The sequence below is a fragment of the Centroberyx affinis genome, unplaced genomic scaffold (genome assembly GCF_046629955.1).
Source record: "Centroberyx affinis isolate AG114_WGS23_722 - 3 ecotype Tasmania unplaced genomic scaffold, CSIRO-AGI_Caff_v1 ptg002510l_1, whole genome shotgun sequence".
NCBI classification, from domain to species: domain Eukaryota; kingdom Metazoa; phylum Chordata; class Actinopteri; order Beryciformes; family Berycidae; genus Centroberyx; species Centroberyx affinis.
Genome location: NW_027280732.1, coordinates 408,875 through 429,421, shown reverse-complemented (window position 1 = coordinate 429,421; position 20,547 = coordinate 408,875). Strand labels below are relative to the sequence as shown.

General features: G+C 38.8%; 1 protein-coding gene across 2 annotated transcripts; it reads right to left on the bottom strand.

Annotated features, from left to right (window-relative positions):
* Nucleotides 1-878: 878 nt before the first annotated feature.
* On the bottom strand, nucleotides 879-20,543 carry LOC139656676 (uncharacterized). 2 transcript variants are annotated; one of them, XM_071534282.1, is made up of 16 exons: nucleotides 20,252-20,543; nucleotides 17,145-17,237; nucleotides 16,836-17,002; nucleotides 16,077-16,267; nucleotides 15,146-15,250; nucleotides 13,461-13,599; nucleotides 9,222-9,372; nucleotides 7,629-7,761; nucleotides 6,568-6,720; nucleotides 5,797-5,834; nucleotides 5,593-5,622; nucleotides 5,298-5,464; nucleotides 4,105-4,577; nucleotides 3,754-3,853; nucleotides 2,673-2,961; nucleotides 879-2,222 (listed from the first exon to the last, which is right to left on the bottom strand). In XM_071534282.1, the coding sequence occupies exons 3-16, from the start codon at nucleotides 16,965-16,967 to the stop codon at nucleotides 2,140-2,142; spliced, it is 2,184 nt and encodes a 727-aa protein (XP_071390383.1). In that variant the 5' UTR covers nucleotides 16,968-17,002; nucleotides 17,145-17,237; nucleotides 20,252-20,543; the 3' UTR covers nucleotides 879-2,139. The 2 variants fall into 2 exon arrangements, with proteins under 2 accessions (XP_071390383.1, XP_071390382.1); XM_071534281.1 differs by lacking the exon at nucleotides 17,145-17,237 and having other exon boundaries at nucleotides 20,252-20,542.
* Between the last annotated feature and the right edge of the window lie 4 nt (nucleotides 20,544-20,547).

The following is a 20,547-nucleotide window of genomic DNA, read 5'->3' as shown; positions in this document are numbered from 1 at the left end:
TAAAAATAGTAAAGATAAAAAACAAGATATGTGAGTTAGGGCCTGTCAAATTCAAAACTTTGATCTTTAGAGAGCGAATCAGCATTAAATCATGTTTTTTGAGCTGTAAGCATGGTTACGCAGCTTCTATATAGTGAATAGCATTAATCCTGTATTAATCCTTAATTTCAAAATTTTTTTAATGCATTCGCTAGTAGCAGAAAATTGTTGTGGCGCTCTCTATGGGCTGAAACTTTCAACCATGTTGCACTTCTGGCTGCACCTCAATCAGTGATGTCAAGGCTGGTATTCCACCTTTGGCAGCAACAAATGATTTGCGATCAGAAACTTGTTACTGTCCTCAAGTACAGATGGGTGATCCATTATAAATCATGATTTTGCAGAGGGTTTTGGGAAGGTGAGCGGCCAGAATTTGAGGAACAGATGACAAGCTTGGGCAGAACTAGTTTTGTGATTTTTTGTGAAGGAACGTAAGCAGACACACACACTATTCACCTGATTGGTTTATGCCTGCAGTGGCTGCTTGAAAATTAGCATAAAATAGCCGAAAGGTCGACCCCTCCCCACCGCTACACTAACAACTTCTCACCTTCCCATAATCCTCTGCAAATTTTTGATGTTTGCTCTCGTTCAATTTGTATGCAAATTCCCCCTCCCAGTGGACATTCAACTTTAAAGGTAGTTATTTATTATTTATTTGGATAACTTTTGATTATAGTAGCTATTATATAAGATATTATCTGATTCTTGATTACTATCTTATTAATTACATTTGGTTTCAATCAAATGATAGAAGGTCAGAGGGTAGTTTAAGATAAGCTTAATAACATTATAATAAGATTATAGTTATCTACAGTCAACCTATATCAATACAAGGCACAGTAAATACAGATTCAACCGTTCCAACATGTTACAAACTAGTTAGAAAAAAACCAGAATATTATTATTACTGTATATATTAGTTTTTTAGAGTCTTTACATTTATATGCATAATGTCAACTTAATTGTACTAATAATAATAATTAACATTATTATTTAATGTCAAGTTTTAATAAATTGGGGGAAAAAACACCACATTCTGCAAGGAATAGAACAAGATGTTGCTGTGTTACGTTGTAACACAGCATTAAACAGTTATAGCTCATATTATTATTATTATTCTGTATCTTTCACACTTTACGTGAAGCCAGGCGCACACTACGCGACTTTAAGCCCAATTTTGTTGTCTCAGACATCTGGAGGTTTTCAAACATTTGCGTTTCATTTTGTCTGCAACACTCTTGTAGTGTGAGATCTGTGAGCGGCAATAGCCAATAAGAGCTTCTGAGGAAACCAGGCGGGAGAGGTAGAAAATTAATATTTAGAAACTACTGGTTATGGAATGATATATACTATTTTGATACTCAGTTTACTTATTTATCTTAACTATTTGGAAAGCACTTTGTAACAGTTGTTTTTCAAAAGTGCTATATACATAAAGCTTATTATTATTATTATTATCCTACATTTCCCCAAGGGGATCAATAAAGTGCTATCTTATCTTATTGTATTATTATTATTATTATTAGTATCGTTATTATTATTATTATTATTATGGCTTTATAATTTACCTCCAACTCTCTGCTGAACAGACAACCCATGTTGCCCCATCTCCCAAACCATTCTCTCCATTCAATTAAATTCGGCATCTAGCCTTCTTCTTTTTCTCTTATTCAGCACAAATGACTACACACACAATAAGTGCTGCGAGCTTCTCTTCATTCTCAAGCTCCATTTTTGTGCAATCAGGTGAAAAACAAAGTCATGTTTCGCATTTGTTTTGGGGAGACGGGGGGGGCATCGAGATCCCTCACGACCAAATCCAAGAATCTTTTAATGATGTGACCCCCCCCGTCTGTGTCACATCATTTAGTGTGCACACCACTGTGTTGGTAAGACAAGAAACTACAGGAAAGAACTTAATTTAATGTGAGCAGTACAAAGATCTTAGGTGTTTGACAGTCATGCAGTGTGCGCTCGCCTTTAACTGCCTCTCTGAAAAAAACTCAAAAGTATACAGTGGTTTTCTATTTTGCATAGGGTTTCGTTTTCAAATGTCCCAATCTTCAGTTTCTGGCTGATCTTCATCGTCCGGTGTGTTCAGTAAAGGAAGATATGTTGAAGAATTATGGTAATGGCAGAACAAATCACTCCCACAGTCATGGCTGAGGCCTCTTCTGGAGCTGGAGGAAGGGAAAAGACAATAGGTTGACTATAGTTACAGTTGTATTTATAGTTATAGTTAAACATAAAAATCTAGTTAAGAGATAATTCTGTTTGTTTGCACGCAAGTGTGTGTGTGTGTGTGTGTGTGTGTGTGTGTATACCTTCTATGCCTTTCATTTTAAAATATTTTCATAGCTCTCATGTTCATTTGGGGGTAAATATATATATATAAAAAAAAATGAAACAAGGCACCTGTGCTCTGTAATTTTCCCTCAAAACAAACATTCCGAAAACTTCAAAGAAGATTTTTTGTTTGTTTGCAGATTTACAATGTCATTAACAGCCAATAATCTCTTGTAATAAAAAAAAACACATTTGGATGGATATTTCACATCATAAATTCTCAAGAAGGAAAAAAAACAGAAAGAAATGGAGGCATGTTTTTGTCAGTAGAGGATGCATCTTACCATGTGAAGTGGTGGTGTTATGGACAGCTGTGATGACGGGAGCAGTAGTAGTAATACCAGAAGCAGCAGTAGTTGTAGTTGTAGTTGTAGTAGTAGTAGTGATGACTGCTGTTGTGGTTGGTGCAGCTGTGGTGACCACAAGGCTAATGGGTCCTGATTGGATTGTGTAGGTGGTGGTAAACACGTTGTCAACCAATCCTCGGTTATCAGTGGAGCGAGTGCATGAGTCGGGGCATGTCTGAGAGGGCAAGGTGGCTATGCAGAGATACACTGTGCACTCCACAAACATCTGCACAGCACAGAGTAAAGGAATTCAAGTTAACAGTTTGGAGAGAAAGCTTAAAAAACATGTTACAACTTCACAATTCACGATTTTTATGAGATGGATCACTGCTTGACATAATAACTACACATTTGATCACTGTCGCAAACTATTGATTCTTGCCGCACACCAAGTCTCTAGAAAAAGTTCTTGGAAGAGCGAACCTGAAGAAGCAGGAGGCAAAATGTGCCGTTCACTCCTAAACTTTTTTATGTCATGTAAAATAAATTAACTTTCTGTGCGGACTTGGAGTGCGGCAAGAATCAATACTTTGCAACACAGGTTTTTCCTGCAATTGCCAGCACCCTAAAAAAATCATTTTTCAGTAGTGCAGGGGTTTATGAATTTTACACATCTCATCACTGTTTCAATAACAAACTGAAATGGGCAGAGTGGAAACCACATTATGGATGAAGGCAATGTTCAGTTTTGAGCTACAGTGGATTCCTTGTAGATTTCCTGAACCAAGGTAGTACAAAATAGCAATTGTAGAATTTTTTTTAATCAATTTGGGTGCTGCAGGGAAACCTCTGAGAAAACTATAATGTTATGGGCTAAATCTCTACAACATCTTGTAGATTTTGCTCAGCACCACTCTGGCCTGATCAAGGTCCTTATTCAAAGAGGCAAACAGAAGACTGTGAGCCTACTTTTCTACTTCTTTCACTCATCTTGGAAGATTTAGAAACAATACACAGAAGAGAGGGACTGTAAAAATGTGTGTGTGTGTGTGAGTGAGAAGGCAGAGAGCAGACAGACCGTTGTTCCTTGTGCTTTTATGGAGCTCATGTCAAGGCGGTAGATCCTGGAATTCTTTCTTGTTGTAATAACCTCTAGTGTGCTATTGGCAGCCATACACCTGTGATAGAGAGAGAGAGAGAGAGAGAGAGAGAGAGAGAGAGAGAGAGAGAGAGAGAGGGAGAGAGAGAGAGAGAGAGAGAGATTGGATTCCATATGACATGACTTCAAACTAAAATGTGACTTATACAGCAAAAACATATTTACTATTCACTCAAAAGTATTTATACTGTGTGAGTGAACATTCCCTTTCAGACTATTCCAGCTCTGTCCCATTGAACTTTCACAGTCAACTGGTTGATTGTCACTGACCCCTGATCCAGAATGGGGTGGGAATCGGCAAAGTCCTCCGTCTCCGACTCCACGCATTTTCCCACCATCATCTCGGCTCGCTCTATGTTGCAGTCGGACATGACGTGGAGATCCAGCATGTTGACCTTTGACCCGATGCCCTCGCGGGGGAAGCTGAAACTCTGTGACTGTGGCATTGCCGCCGCTCGCCGCAGTCGCCCAGCTTCCGGAAAGGTGTGGAGGTGGCGAAAGTTGGGGACGCGTGTGAATTCTTGAAGGGGCCCGCTTCCCGGGAAGTGGAATTCCAGCCACACAGTAAAGTTGCCGAAGGCCTCCTCCTCCGAGGGAATTGCGATCTGGTACTGCGGCCCCGTGGCCTGGACTCTGGGGATGCGGCAGGCCAGGGGGAGGACGAGCGAGGGCAGGCGGCTGACCACGCTGTAGGGCCGCACGCTCTGCAAGGTGTTGGTGTAAACCAGCTCCGTACCCGAGTGCTGCGGGACGGGAGGGAGGAGGAGAAGGAGGAGGAATCATTCAGATCAATAAATTCACATTCAGATCAATATACTGTCAAAGAACATGAACTTAATCTAGAGTTGGAAAAGGATGGATGGATGGGTAATTGGATGTTAACTGATTGATTAATTGATTGTGTGATTGATTGATTAACTGACAGACAGACAGACAGACAGACAACAGTGGAAGTAACTACATGTACTCAACGTTACTGCAGTTGAGTAGTTTTTTGTGTATTTCTTTAAGTCACTAATTTGACTTTTAAGTCTGTTTTTACTGAATTGTACTTTACTACATTTTAATCACATCCATAAGCAACAGAAACTAGGCCAACATAAATTGGCCAATTGTGGAGCCATTCGCAATTCTGTCTTTGGAAAATTTGGAAATTACAAAATAAAGGTTACTTTATAGGTTACTACAAATTTTCTAAAATTAAAATAATCTAGTTTGAACTCTGTCCTCTCATCCTTTTAGAGTTACATGGGAAATATCACATCTAACATTGTTCTCTTTTCTAAAAACTAACTCAGCAACTTTTGCTCCGTGTACATTTTAAAATATCTTAAGTAAAATATCAGAAAAGTAACACTACTTCTACTTGAGTAGGACATTCTAGTACTCAGAAAGTAGATAAATAGATGATAGATAGATAGATAGATAGATAGATAGATAGATAGATAGATAGATCTTCTCACCACTATCTTGGTGCCACAGCCGGTCAGGGAGATGCGTGCGATCAGGTGTGTGCTGTTGTAGCTGACGGGACAGGTGGGGCTGTTGAGCTGCAGTTCGTTCAGGTTGATGTTCTGCAGCGTGGCCACAGGGAGCACCAGAGTCATCTCCGTCTTCTCACACTTCAGCTCTGCAGGCAGACAGCGGGGGACACTCATGAACAGACAGACGAGACAGGACGAGAAGTACTGTATACACTGAGTAGTTTTAATTGCACACAAAACACTTGAATGTTATGAAGTTTGCTGTGTTCCCGACCTGTTCCGGCAGGCAGGTCCCTCATTTCCCCTAGAAAGGAAAAACACAGACTTCTTTTAAAAGTGTAAGCATCTTCTAAAATGTATATTGATAAAGCCCTACCCCCTTATCAGCCACTTCAAAGTATTTTAAGAGATGGAGGAGGTATTTTGTGAACTAAAGCATAACTGGCATTCTTATGAAGTGGTGAGCTGAAGTTCTTACTTTGGTACAGCCACACACATCTGGGTTCTGACTGCAAACTGTAAAGACAAGAGGTGCAAATCAGACAGCTTCATTTTCAAGTGAAAGTCAGAAACTCAGAAGGTCATTTCAATAGTGGTAGGTTTTCTATTTGCATAGAAACTTAAACTTGTACCTTTAAGTAATTTTAAGTAATCTGAAAGTAACTGAAAGTAGTCAAAATACGATACTGAATTTGGGTAATCCCTTAGATTATGTCACTGATTACAGTTTTGATGTGGTAACCAGGAACTGTAATGGAATACATTTTTAAAGTAACCTACCCAACGCCTTACAGTACATTGACTGCACACACTGCATTTGTTTAGGGATGGGCCAATATGCTTATGTCATGCTAAGATTTGATGTACAATATACAACCACAACACAATGTAATAAATAAAAGTTCAATGACAACAAAGTTTGACTGTGCAGAAGTATGTTTATTTCTGAGCCACAAATCTTTCTAGCAGTGGCATTGGCTTTCTATAATGTAAACAACAATTTAAAAATGTCATTACAAAGTGCAAATAATATAATTTCGACGGAGAGCTTGTGAAATTGTGATGGGCAAATCGTCTCATTTGTGATTACTACAGCAGAATAAAATGTAGCTAATATCACGATTCATTTTTATGCCCCGCGATACGTATTTATATATATATATATATATATATATACACATTTTTGTATATACTGAATTTTGAGTGTTAGTGCCATGCTCTACCGTTTGAGCTACACAGGACCACCTACCTGTTGGTATTAGCAGCAAAGCAGATGGGCAAGAGAGGGGCTAGTTTGTTCTGGCCGCGGACCCAGGCCATGGCCAAATTGGTCAGGGAGCCGGCTGATTTGAGGCCAGACCTTAAGAGGGCGGGGGGGCCCACCACCGCTATCTCCAACACACTGACAAGGAGAGAAGAAACTTTACAACCAGAACTGAATTTCAGCATTCAAATAATAACTATGTAACAATAACAATTTTATTAGTACAGTTTTAGTCTTAAAAAAGTTAAACAAAAAAAATACATTAACACACATTCAGGTGTAATCAAGGGACAGGTTGGTCTGTGTATTAGTGAATATCTCCTACTGTCTCCCATGTGAGATAATAGTGAGAAATAAGAGAGAAGAGTTTGTCCTGCTCCATAATGTGTCATCTCATTAAGATGTATTACACTATATAGAGAATGAACTGGAAAAGGTAATTGCAACAGTATCCAATACTTCAGTACTTTATGAATCTAAGGATGCAGTACATTTTCTGGGTAAGAAGGTCTATATAGTATATTGTAGATACAACATACAGTTCACTTTGCCCCTAAAGCTCAGACAAAGTAGGAGTCCTGGTATTTGTTAGTTGGGCAACACCAGGCCTTATTGGCATGATATCACACTATTGGGACATCTCTAGATTTGGGAGGAAATTGTTGCACAGATGCTGGTAAGACTATCCCAGGCCACTAAATAATTTATATAAAACCTTAAAATGAGTTGCCTTCCACTTTAATGCTGTTCTCCTCTCTCTTTCAGTGCAGGATACAACTGAAAAATTTACTATTTTGCTCTGGGACCTATGCAGATGAAACCATGTTTTATGTGGAGCCCCAAAAAAGAAAAATCGTTTTTGTGTCTAGCCTGTATTTTAATAAATCGGGTCTCAGGTGTTTTCAGGAAACCCAGACTTGTACCAGATTGCACCAAGATAAGTATTTGGACAAGTGTGTCCCCCTGGAACAATGTGTTTTAAGACTTTTAATACAGAGCACAGACAATACTTGGGAAGATAATATTAAGAGGCACTGTGGGCGCACCTCTCCAGCTCCGAGGTGAAGCTGACGGTCAGGTCGACCTGTTCGTAGGGCAGAACGTATATTGTTGTGTCCTCCTCGGGAGTTTCACCTGTAGCTATGGGTTCAGCACTGCAGCTAGAAGACGCCTCCTCCACTGCAAGACAGGAGAATAATTCAGTTCAGTTAAATTCAATTCAATTCAATTCAATTCATTTCAATTCAATTCAATTCAATTCAATTCAATTCAATTCAATTCAATTCAATTCAATTCAATTCAATTCAATTCAATTCAATTCAATTCAATTCAATTGCAAATCCCCAGATGTTTCTCAATAGAAAACTGGTTGAGTGGATTTTTAGACTTGCTCAGCATGGAAAGAGTTGCCGGGAGGTTAAAGGATCTTGGTCATGGTTCCACTGGGCTGTGGGACCAGGTGAGAGGTTCTTTAGCCTGTCAATCCTATCTTTAGCTTTTCAATCTCAAATGTCCATAAAAATAAAGCTTCCAAGCACCCTTTTTTTTTTTGTATCTGTAATTTTGAATTTTGATTCAAATTTTGTATTGTATTGTGGATGGTCTTCATTGTGGATGGTTGAGTACCCTTTCTGTTGGGATTCTTGATGTTCTTAATTGACGTTGGCATTTCCGTGTCTTTGTTGCCATTTCATTTCATATTGGAATAACTGCAATCGATTGCTTAATTCTTACATTATATTGTAATTGTACTGTGGTGTTAACCCTTTTTGTTTTGTTTTTTTGGGGGGTTTTTTCTCTTTCTTTCTTCCTCCTATGTGCATATGTTGGTGTCTGTATGTTTCCTTTGTCATATGGTGGTCTGTATGTATGTAATTATTAGAGATTGTGAATAAAAAAAAAAAAAATGTATTGCAAATCAAGCAGATCACACAAATGGAAGTAGCTTAAAATTTGGATAAAACTGTAAGTGAACAGCTTGAAAATGGAAACTGGAGACTATTATATGACATTTCCACAGTGGACAGTGGAGAAACTGCAGAAGGAAGGAAGGAAGTAGGAAGGAGAGAAGGAATGGCATGGGACAGAAATGACAAGGAATAACAAGGACCTAAATTTAAAATATACTGTATATTTATATTTTTTTTTTTTTACTCGTTTTACTCTTTTTAAACGTTACTTATCCTGTTCTTGTGTCCCTTTATGATGTTGGTTATCATGTTTCTGTTATTATCTTTCTTTCTCATGACCCTGAAAAGTGTTTAAACTGTAGAAAAATGTCTGCACTCACGCAGTATGTGGGCCTATTTATGACAGTGTTTAATTTGCACAGCAGCAACAGCAACATACGCGAAGCCCCTGGCCTTCCTCAGCGTTTCTGAAACGCTATAGTTTTCTATAGTTTATGTTTTTTGAGTCGGCACTAGAAGAAGTTTAAGTTTTGAGTCTCTTTATTTCCTGAACAGAGTTTCACCATGTTGGTGAAGCACTTTGGGTTACATTGTTGGATGAAATGTCCTATATTTGATTTGATTTGAAATGCTTAGACTGCTGCTGTGCCATGAAGCACCTAACCTTTAATTCCTAACTTACTGAAATCTCTATGCTTTTGCCCCATTTATTCAGCTAGACAGACTCACCAGTGAGAGAGAGGTGCACAGGGACGGAGCTGAGTGGCTGGTTGTCCGTGAAGTGGCTCATTTTGGGCACGGGAAGTCTGTCCTCCACCATCAGGACCAGGGGGTACTGCCCCGCTGACGCGTCTCCAGTGAACGACAACATACATTTTTCCTGGTAAAGAGTGTTTGGTCACACAACTAACTATGTACAGTTTTCACCAAGCAATTTATGTGAAAGAATACAGGTTATCTACAGATCCTTGAAAAGTTTTAAAATGTCTTACATTTAATGCTCTGCATTCAAGGCCTTAACAGTCTAAAATACTGTTAAACATCCTTTAGGGTTTTCATAGTTTTAGAGGTCTTAAAATTTGTATTTTATTTATTTTATTCTATAGGTCTATATGTTTATATTCTGATAGGTCTGCATGATGTTTTACATTGTATTTTTGTTCATATTGGTCATTTCTATCATTTCTATTAAACGTTATTAAAACATCTTAAAGTTGTTGAAATCTACAGACACACTGGAGTAAACCAGTTCCAGTAAATTTTGACAAAATATATGGATTTGGATGGATTTTGTATGTTGTGTAGTGGCAGCTGAAGCTGAAGTAGTGCAGAGAAGAACAGGTGAAGTAAAGAAGGGAAAAACAGCTGATGGAGCAGCCCATCCTTTATTTATTCATGGTTTTGGATCCTCCTGGTCTTTTCATAATTAATTGTCATTTGTCATTTATTTCCTAAAATGCACTAGTCACTAAAAATAGTGACTAGTGTTTATGTTTTAGTCACCATTAATTATTATGAAGTAAAAGTACTAGTGCATCATTTTTTGTGACTAGAGCCTGAACAGCCTGACCAACAACCATTAACCCTAACACATTGTTAAAACACTACGTGCAAGGCATCATGGGCTGTTGCCTCGAGACAACATGGTGGTGCCAGTCCAATAAGATTTTACTGCAACGTTCGAAGTTCAGTGGACTGCACCAACAATCTTTGCCCGATTCGTGAAAACAAATAATAGTGCAGGTCCTTGCTGAACTATGAAAATATCTGTGAAGTTTGATTCTGAGCGGATCAGAACAGTGCGAGTTCTGCGCATTAGTGACACACAGACAGAGAGAACAGAATGCGTCAGAAATGCGTCTTGACAACAGCTTGCAAAACATCCGGAAATGTCCCGCTGATAGGCTGCGAAGCCCTGAAGGCAGCAGCAAATGTCTGCAAGTGTTGCCAGCAGATTAACAGTGCCAAGTATTGTATATGAACTTTGAGTGGCAGGAACAGTCTCTTCCTTGATGTCTTGAAGATCTTCACCTTAACTGTGAGTGTCAATTAGCGATGATCTTTGTGAATTGGACGCACGCTGTAATGAACCTCATATGTATAGAAAGGGGTCGTTTGTTCTCTGAAACGCATATGGATAACTTCATTTAAATATGCACAAACAGCGATGGCGCACTGTGTCTATCTCCTTGGCAGCGCAATTAAATGCGCTTTCCACCCACTGCAGGTAGTTCAAGTTGAATCACATGTTTTTTTTCTGTTTTTTGGGGATGGTTTAAAGGCCACAAAAGTCGCAGTCCTTTTGTGAATTCACCCCTGAGACTTCCTGATGACAGGTATTTTTTTTTATTTCAAAGCAAGCCTGTTTTTGAGGTTGGAGACACTGTCATGAGCCCAATTACTGAGCACAAACATTGGGACACATTGACTTACAGATGATAGAAGCCAAGTTAAGGTTAATATTCAAGATCCACATTCCTATCAAACTGAGAGAAGGCATTGGACCTGACAGATTTATACTGTTGTCAAACATAGAGAGGATTTTCTGTACTGCCTAGAGGAAATCCCTCTCCTTTGACAAAAAATACTAATAATTGATAATGACTATACTGCAGAAGTGTTGGTGAGAAGGAGGGCATATACCCAGATCAACAGAAGAGAAAACGATTTCCAAACACGTTTACTTAAGATGCTTATGATGCATGTGTGTGTTCTTGCACTATAATCTATGATAGTGCAAAGCAAGCTGGTGAGGACCAGCACTCAAAAGGCAAAGGAACTTCTACCCTGGGAAGTGGCAGATGGATGTCAACAGAGAGCTAAATTAAGATACCAAGAGAGGAAAGCTTTGGGAAGTGAAGAGGATAGAGCGAAGAGAACAGAGCCTGATAGGATGGAGAGTTTACCTTCTCCCTCTTAATGTCACTGTTTTCATACGACTAACTATCGGATCTATTTTAAGACAGTCAAAGGTTTCTTCTTCCTGTTTACTAGCATGTTTAGGGTTAGTTTCTTCTTAAATTTTACATGATATGAAGGATATAAGAAAATAACACACTGTTCTCACCCTATGGGTTTCAGATTGGAGATAATGAGTTTTTATCATAAATTCATCCCCAATGAACCATTATGAATAACTCCACTAAACATTATCTCTTTTACACAGTGACTGGTCTATAAAGGACACAGGCAGCGTGCTACCATCAGGTATAATGGCGCTCACCTTCTTCTGTATGTTAACGAGGTCAAATCTAACGACTAGATGGGAGGATTTCTCATACGATGACGTACAGCAGCAGGGGTGGGTAGTCAAACGCTGAAAACTGGGTTTCCAACGTAGAGAGGTGAGACAAACACCTAGTCAGTCCTTAGGGACTCTTCTCCTACTCATGTCCTTTTCTCAGCAGCTGCTCTATCTGGCTGCTTCTTTATCTTCATTCACACGGTGATGTAAACCCTGACCACAAAGCCCCAACTGCCCAAGTAAGCTGCTGGTAACCACACCACAGCACCCCACACCCAACCTCCTCTGGTCAAGGAAACAGAGTTGGAATTGAATTGGAATGTCAGGAAATTCCATTTCTAAGAGAGTTTGTCTTGAAACATTATGAATCAAACATTATGAATAAAAAAAAGACAGTTAAACAAATCAAATGCATTCAATCATAATGTATGTATTAAGATTACATGTTATGCATGAAATACCACCTGAAAGGTCACTTTAACAATTTCTGATATCCAGTATTGATAATATGTAATACTATGTGTAATCTCAGATATGTGGTAAGAAAAAAAAAAAAAAAAGGAATTTCACAGAATTTCATTGAATTAAAGTAAACTTTCTGAAATTCCAATTAATTCCAATTCTTCAGTTGAATTGGAATTCATGAGTTCATTCATGAATTGATCCCAACCCTGCTACAAAGTTAACAAATCGGTGAGTGCTGGACCACAGTATTAGGTCAGGACGTACTGTAAGTCTCTGGCCTACGCTTGCTCACATTTCCCAATATGAGCCCTCTCCTAGCTTCCCTAACTCACTAATAATGCTTTCCTTATCTTGTCCCTCTTCATTACTAAGCCAATTTCATACATAGTGTTCTCTCATTATGGGTAAAGTTTCTGTTCGTTTAGCTCAAGTGTCTCAAGTCTAAGACCTCCACCATCCTGTTCTGGCTGCACTGCATTGGCTCCCTGTGTCTTTCAGAGTTGATTTTAAAATTATTCTACTTGTTTTTAAGGCTCTTAATGGCTTAGCACCCCAATACATATTAGAGTCCTTGGTGTCCTATGTCCCCTCATGAGCCCTCAGGTCCTCTGAGGCAGGTCTTTTAAAAGTACCGAAGGTTCCCCAAAAGAAAATTGGGGAAGCCGCCTTCATCCACTACACGCCAAAATTGTGGAACTCCCTGCCTAAAGGTATTAGAGAGGTGGACTCAGTAGACATTTTGAAACGACAGCTGAAAACATGTCTTTTTAACCTGGCATACAATCACTAATACTTATTATTTTATTGTTTTTTTTTCTTTCTTTTTTCTTTATTGTTTTATTGTTTTTAATGTTTTTACTTATTTTATTGTTTTTACTCATTGTATTGTTTTTACTCATTACTCATTTTTGTGATATGGTTGTGCTGAACTGTCAAAGCACTTTGAGTTACATAGTCTGTATGAAAAGTGCTATACAAATAAAGTTATTATTATTATTATTTTATTATCCTGTCGCACTTGCATTACAATATTCCTAGGCACTGATGAAAAAATATGACAGTTAAAAGTGAAAAGATAAAGTCTCAGCAAAGCACGACAGAGCCCAGCCAAGCAGGAGTTACAGGTGAAACCGGGTATCATGATACCAAGATGAAATTTTTAAAGCGTCATGTCATCAGTCATGAGTCACGCGAAGGAATCTGCTTTGACGTAAACGTGGCCGATTCCGTTCTCGACACAGTGCAGCAGAGCGACTCACCTCATCCAGCTCTATGAAGGAGTGCAGAGAGCAGTTGAGGCATTCTCCCTGGTCAGCGCGGGCGAAGCGACAGTGCACCCTGTCCCCGTCCAGGTCCTTCACTGACAGGTGGATGTGGTGAGGGCAGTTCACTCGGGCCCTGCTCGCAAAACACAAGCGTCATGCAAACCATGAGGTGCAGAAACAGAGAGAAAAACACACCTAGGGTTAGGGTTAGGCTAGAATCAAGGTGCAAATGTTGATACCCTTATTAACTGGTCCAAGGCTATCGAGATTATTCAAAGAATTAACCAGGTTTAGCCTAGTTGGCCCTGTCTTGATTTTCATTCTTTCATACTCCTTATTGTCCAGTATTACAGGCCTTGTTTGTATGTTTGTATGTCATTTCTGCTGGATTGTGGTGTTGTGTAGATGTGTATTTATGTATTGTGTGTATTGTGTGTATGTGTGTGTATATCTATATGTATCTATATTTGTGTTATATTTGTTTGCAGTATCCCCATGTGCCTATGTAGTGTACACATTTTTTCTTACCTATTATGAGTTTAATAAACATTAGATCACAAAAAAAACACACCCAGACTGGTAAAATACAGCCACAACAGAGGAGGTAAACTGAAGTGGAAATGTTGAAAGTGAGGTTTTAGAAATGCTTTGACCGCACAGGATGGACACAGAGGCTGACAGAGGAGAACAGAAACACAGATTTTATTTTATGTCATTATAGAAGAATGCTGCTCATATTTTCCTCCAGCAAAGAGGTTATGTTTTCATTTGTTAGCTTGTCTGCCTGTCACAGAATATGTAAAAAATGTATGAATGGATTTCCATGAAATTTGGTGCACAGATAGGCCTTGGACCAAGGAATTGATTAGATTTTGGTGGTGATCCGGATCTCACATTTCTGCCATTAGGTGATTATTTATCGTTTTTTAGCCATAACTAGGAAACTAGATAGAGACTTCAAATCCTATGGGTATGTTTTCAGGGTCAAGAAATCAATTTAATTCAAAATTTAAGTAATGGAAGTTGAAGTTGAAGAATTTGAGACGTTGAATTTCTTATATTCTTGCTCACAGTTAAAACTGAATAAAAGCATAATTTACATAAGAGTGTGGGCCTATATGAAAGTATGCAGACAAATAAATACATAAAAACATCCTTCTTCCTTATCATCCATTTCCTATTTTCTTTTCCCTTCTCTTTTAGGAATGGTGTCTTTGTGTGTAAGAGCAAGCTGAAGAACTGTTCAGTGCTGGCGGAGGTTTGCTCTCTGCGTGCCTTAAAGTTTTTGTTCAGCTTTGCATAGAGTTGCTCCAGGGTATATTTCAGAAATTTTGTCTCCACACAGTATGGTAAGGTCCCTCAGGTCCTCTAATCCCAACGTCCCAGTTAAGACTGATGGGTGATGGGGCTTTTGCTGTCACTGCACCTTCCCCAAAGCATCAGATCAGCTGAATCAGTCTTACCCGTCCAACCCGTCTTAAATCCTATTTTTACTCGCTGGCTTTTCGCTGTGTCTGACATGTTCTTTCATGCTCTATTGCTCTTATTCTGTGCTTTTAATTATGCCCTTAATTTTGCTGTTGGTGTTTCTCTGTCCCCTTTTTCTCTGTTTTATAAAGCACATGGGCGCTTGTGTGTGTGTGTGTGTGTATGTGTGTGTGTGTGTGTGTGTGTGTTACCTCAGAGGAGGTGGGAGGGCAACATAAGGAGGTTGGTTTAGTCTCCCACTGTTCTCCCGAATTTTGGGTGCCGCCTTCAGTGATACATAAAATTCCACATTGGACCTGGTCATTAGAAAAAAGAAAAAAAAAACTGTGTTTTGGAATAACATTTGAAAATCATTTTATTGATTTCACCTGGTTTGACTCAACTAATCCCTGCATCAAATGCCACGTTAAATTACTGAAATAACAGATTATTATTGATTTATGACAGTATTGAGTAAGTATGCAGATTAGAAGTTTATTTGCCAAAGGTGAGACATCTGGATAGTAATATATGAAATTAGAATAGATTTTGGGGTATTTGTGAATGGGATTGTATTATGATAGTTGCAGATCAGATGTTCAGATTCATTGTGTTTGACTAGTCTAGCAAACTAGGCCTGCGATGCAGTGAGAAAAGTTGAAAAAATATGCAAATGAGCATGTTGGTGCGAGAACGGACAACCAATCATATTCAGACAAAATTCTGGGGATTTTTGGTCCTCCAGTTTTTTAACATCACAGGAAGTAGCCTGAAATACTTTAACTGCTAACTAAAGCTAAACACGTTAGCTTCCAAATAGCCGTAGCCAGTTATCAGTATCAAGATTATGTTTTCCACAACTATGCTGATTGATTATATCTGGGCAAAATGAAAAGAAGAAAATTATTAAATACAAAAAAGTTTTCCTTAAACAAACAATGTTAAACAAACTGAGAATTTACTCGGATGCTTTTTGCCAAAACACACCCAATGAAATGAAATGACCACAAGCAACGACTTCTGAGTGGACTGAGTGCACTTTGTAGGAGAAATCTGTGGTACATACTGACATACATGTGGTACAAACACAGTGATACATTTGAGATTGAGATTAAAAGACTGGACAATTAGTGAGTCTCGTACCCCAAAGTCACGTTGGCGTTGTAGTCACTGGGAACAGTTTTCTGCCACTGGCGGACGCACCAGCCCGAGTCGGGCTTTGAGCCGTTGAAGGGGAGGGAGGCAGGGTGGAGCACACAGTCCTCTCCTGTGGCGCACAGCCCAGACAGATCTGGACAGGGATTGGCTGCGATCACGCTGAAATGAGCCCGCACCTACGGGAAGGGAAGAGTCAAATTACAGAATACCAAACACCGCCACACATGTAAAATGATAGCTGGAATTACAGTGCAAATTAGTATGTAGACACACAATCCATTTAAAGTATTTTGCATTAGCAAAAAACACTGATTTTATGACTAAACCATGAGAATTCAGCTGATGATGAACATCTCTTTGTGTACAATATAACAGTGGCTGTATTTTGATTCTAACTACGTGTTCCAAAACTTAATATGTACAAGATATATTCTCCAAACATAATATTTTACAGTTAAAACAAAAACAAGGTGAGGAAATCCTGGCCAAGTTAATGGAATGGCAAAAATGGAACAGCGAGAGATATAATTGCCCCTGCACAAAAAAACATTCCTGAGACATACTAAGTGGGAGCTGTGACGCCAACAGCAAAGTGTTGCCTGGTTGAAAATAACTAGGCATAAATTCCTTGCAACAATTGAATGGTGTAAAAATAATTGCCTCCAACATCAGCTATGTTGCGCGAATATCTGAAGTTTGAGACACTTGGAAAATAAAATGACAGGAAAGAAAAACGCCGCCCACCGTTTTCCCCCCGTCGCTGTCCAGGGGCACGACGTGAACCACCAGACCCAGAGAAGAGGCTTCGCAGGCCGGGCCCGACCAGAGCAGAGTCAGGCCCTGTAACAGGATTCCCAGCACGAGTCTATCCAACATCTCAGCTTCTCATTCAGACGGGACGCCTGGGCTCTCTGGAAATACACATACAGTCAGTACTGATTAAATAAAGCTAGAGAATCCATTTCCAATGTGCTTTATACCATTATAACACCCAATAAATAGACCTTAAATCAGACACATGTACATATCAAATCGTGGTAATCTAAGACCTACCAGGCATAGTGAGGCATTGGTATTTTCTGAAACGCTTCAGTGAGGTGGAGATGTGGTGTGAGACGAGGATGTTACGGAAATCACCCTCTTACTCTTTTGAAAAAGCGTGAGAGAGATAATAAGTGTTGAGTGATGCGAGGGATATAAAAACATAAACCTGCACCGCTGCAATTCCTGGCATGACTCCCTGCCCTCCTATAGAATTTTTTATGGTCTTACAACGTTAAGAAAATAGCAGCCTATCGACAGCAACAATCTCTCTCTCTTCAGGGTGTTAAGCAAGATGTTCCTGTTGACTCCTTTAAATAGGAAACAGGCACCGATAATCACTAGAATACAGGTGCTAGTGCTCACATGGTCTGATTAGCAGAGAGTACTAGATATAAAAATAGAGCACAAGGAGATACCATCAATAGAAAAGCAATTATAGTACATTATCAATACAAAAATCTGTACAATACATAAGGATTAGAAACAACAACCAGTACAAATGAGAATATCTGTTTATTAAAAAGGTCTGAGGTCAAAGTCTTCATTGAGACATTGATCTCATTGTTCTAATGTTTTACTTAATGAATCTTTGTTCCTGTGGGCCTGCACCCCATTAATATCGGAGTGTGTTTCAATTCATCTCTGAATTTTTTTTTTCTGCCGTGCCTGTTGCCCTGTCTGCCCTTAATATAGCATGGTTAAAATTAGGGATGAGATGATATAGCAAAATTCAGTGTATCGCTCAATGTATCGCTATCGCACTTTGTTCTCACTGAACTTTTATTTATGACATCGTCGTATTGAATCATGAACCCCGCGTCACGTATCGAATCGTAACGGGAGATAAGCGCATCATCCCGTCCCATGGGTGTGACCAAATTAAAAGGAAGCTCAGCATCAAAAAATCCCCGAATTGATAGTGAACCTATTATGGAGTAGAATGTGATTTCCTGGGATGTGTCTGGCTCATCCCACCTCAGTATGTAGGCTACAATCATTTTGAGTCCTCCACTTTTATGACAGCAGTAGAAAATACACTCTCCGCCACTGCTGCTCAGCTGGAATCATGTCTGGTCATTGACAAAGCCGTGACATCTGACCAACAGCACTGCCATACTACTCAAAATACTGAGTGACCAGTGTTATGGAGGAATTATTATTTTGCAAAAGAGATTTTGTGCTTAACAACAGTATTTAAACAGGAGCTGCCTGTTATTCACTAAGTCCCTTGTACATTACATTTGTTTGAACCAAAGTCTGAAACCAAGATATTATACTGTATGTCATATGAAACTTCAGTATTCACTCTCAGTTTCTCCATTATTAAAGGCTTTCTGGCCATAGCCTATTCTATTCTGAATGCATATTTTTCTAGTCTTTTCTTAAAAACAATCTGGACCCCGTCCATTCTTTGTACTTGTACGCCTATTGTCAAGCTGTCATTTCTTTACAGATATTAACATTGATCTAATTCACGAGCAATAAAGATTTGTTTATACACGGAGGCAGTTGAGTGATTAAGTCCCTGGTTTCTGGACGTTAACACTGAATCCCACCACAGCTTTCTGTACTCCGTCTCCCAGTGGACTGTCCTCTCTCCTCAGGATTTCAGTCAAATCTTTCCTGTCTGATTTTTGGCCATAACAACGGCGTCTTTGAGTTACAAATGTCTGCATGTCAGTAGTTGATGCTGGTTCTGTTCTGTACTAATTGACCTTAGCAATCCTTCTTGATCTCAAACTCTTTATTGACCATCTTTCAGGTCAAAGTCATTACAGAAACATCATCAGTGGTGGAGCAGCTTCTCCTTGGCTGCTCCAACATGTAGATTCAAAACAAGAGACGGTCAGGCCTTGACTTGCTTTTATGCCTGTATGTCCTTTTATTATTGGAGTTTTTATTGCTGTTACTGTTCGTTTTATGTTTTTAAATAATTTATAAAGCACTTTGTAATTGTGTTTTGAAAGGATTCATATTATCTAATAATATTATGTAATGTATAATGAATTATATTGTCAAACTGTGCTAAAAATGTCTTAACGGGCCAAAAATGTAATAAAACTTATCACTGTATTAAATTACATCACATTATTACATGAATTGGTGATTGTTACTTCATAAGAGGTGTAACATATTTTAAACTGATGATGCAATAATAATGACTAATGATGTAATATCCACTTATTCAATTATATTATTATATAATAAAAATGTTACAGAATAATCGCTGTTTCATGTAATAATGTGATGTCATTACGTTATTAGGAAATATATTACATTAACAGGTTTTAGATCTTGACAAGTTATCACATTATCCAGCAGCCCTAAGATTCTGTGCTGATATTAAATGTTTGCTGGGTAAACCTTTCAGAGGAAAGGATAGTTTGAATAGTAACATTACTGATCTGACGGGCCCATGCTTTTACTTTCCTTTTCTTAAGTTTGTTACTGACAATCCTCCAAATCTATTCATAGTATTATGTTCCATTACCACACGGCTATCTTGGTAGGAAAATAACAGGTGATTCTAATAAATTAACAGGTGATTATAATCAAATGACAGCCACAGCCAATGAGCTGTGTACATGGTAAAGCACCATATTGGTAGGAAATGCATGTGACATCATGGGAATAGTATGAAACAATACATTTCACCTGATTCAAGAGCACATTTGACTGTCTGGTATGCCACTCTTTTAACAATTTGAAAGCATGACTCCCCATCTTCTCTTGTAGACTAAAAACTTCAAGATGTAACTCCTGCCACTCGCTTCCTACTGAAGGATTTTCCCTTTCGGTATAGTTTGCTCTCTAAAACAAACAAAAAAGTCCTTCTCTCTGATTAGCTCTTATTCTAGTTCAAGTCCAAGCACTTGATCTTTCTATATCACAGGATGAGTAAAGATACTGAGGACTTTGCTTTACTGTTGGTTGCTTATGTTTAATGGAATACGAGTTGAAGCTTATTTTACGGTTGTATTCATTGCACACACTAAATTATATAACCGGCCAGACAACTGATTATACATTTTTTTGTATAATTCCACTCACATACATTAATGTAAACACAAAACAAAAGCAAAATACAAGTTCAGAAACAAAATAATTTCCATTACCTTGGAGAATAGCAGATGCCAAAACACAAATCTTTTCCTCTTTCCTCCCAAAGTTTCAAAGTCCTACTTAATCCTGGGGTTTCGACTGGCTTCAGCTAAGATGGCTACTATTATCAGAAGTTGTTGAGTCTTCTGTCAGTATGTTCTTTATGCAGATGCAGGTGGAGCAGAACCTAATTTTAACTGGGACAGAATGATGTTAAACTGGCTAGACCAGAGATCGGGAAGAGGTATGACAATAGCTAGGTGACAAGGGGAGGGTTCATAGCCATTTCTAAGATGACGGAGCTCCCATT

Excerpts from the sequence above, each read along its gene's own strand:
- LOC139656676 (XM_071534282.1), bottom strand. The coding sequence starts at position 16,967 with ATGTTGGATAGACTCGTGCTGGGAATCCTGTTACAGGGCCTGACTCTG. Across the intron at positions 6,721-7,628 it reads TTCACCTCGGAGCTGGAGAG|TGTGTTGGAGATAGCGGTGG; the intron begins GTGCGCCCACAG and ends TCTCCTTGTCAG. Across the intron at positions 2,962-3,753 it reads TAAAAGCACAAGGAACAACG|ATGTTTGTGGAGTGCACAGT; the intron begins GTCTGTCTGCTC and ends TGTGCTGTGCAG.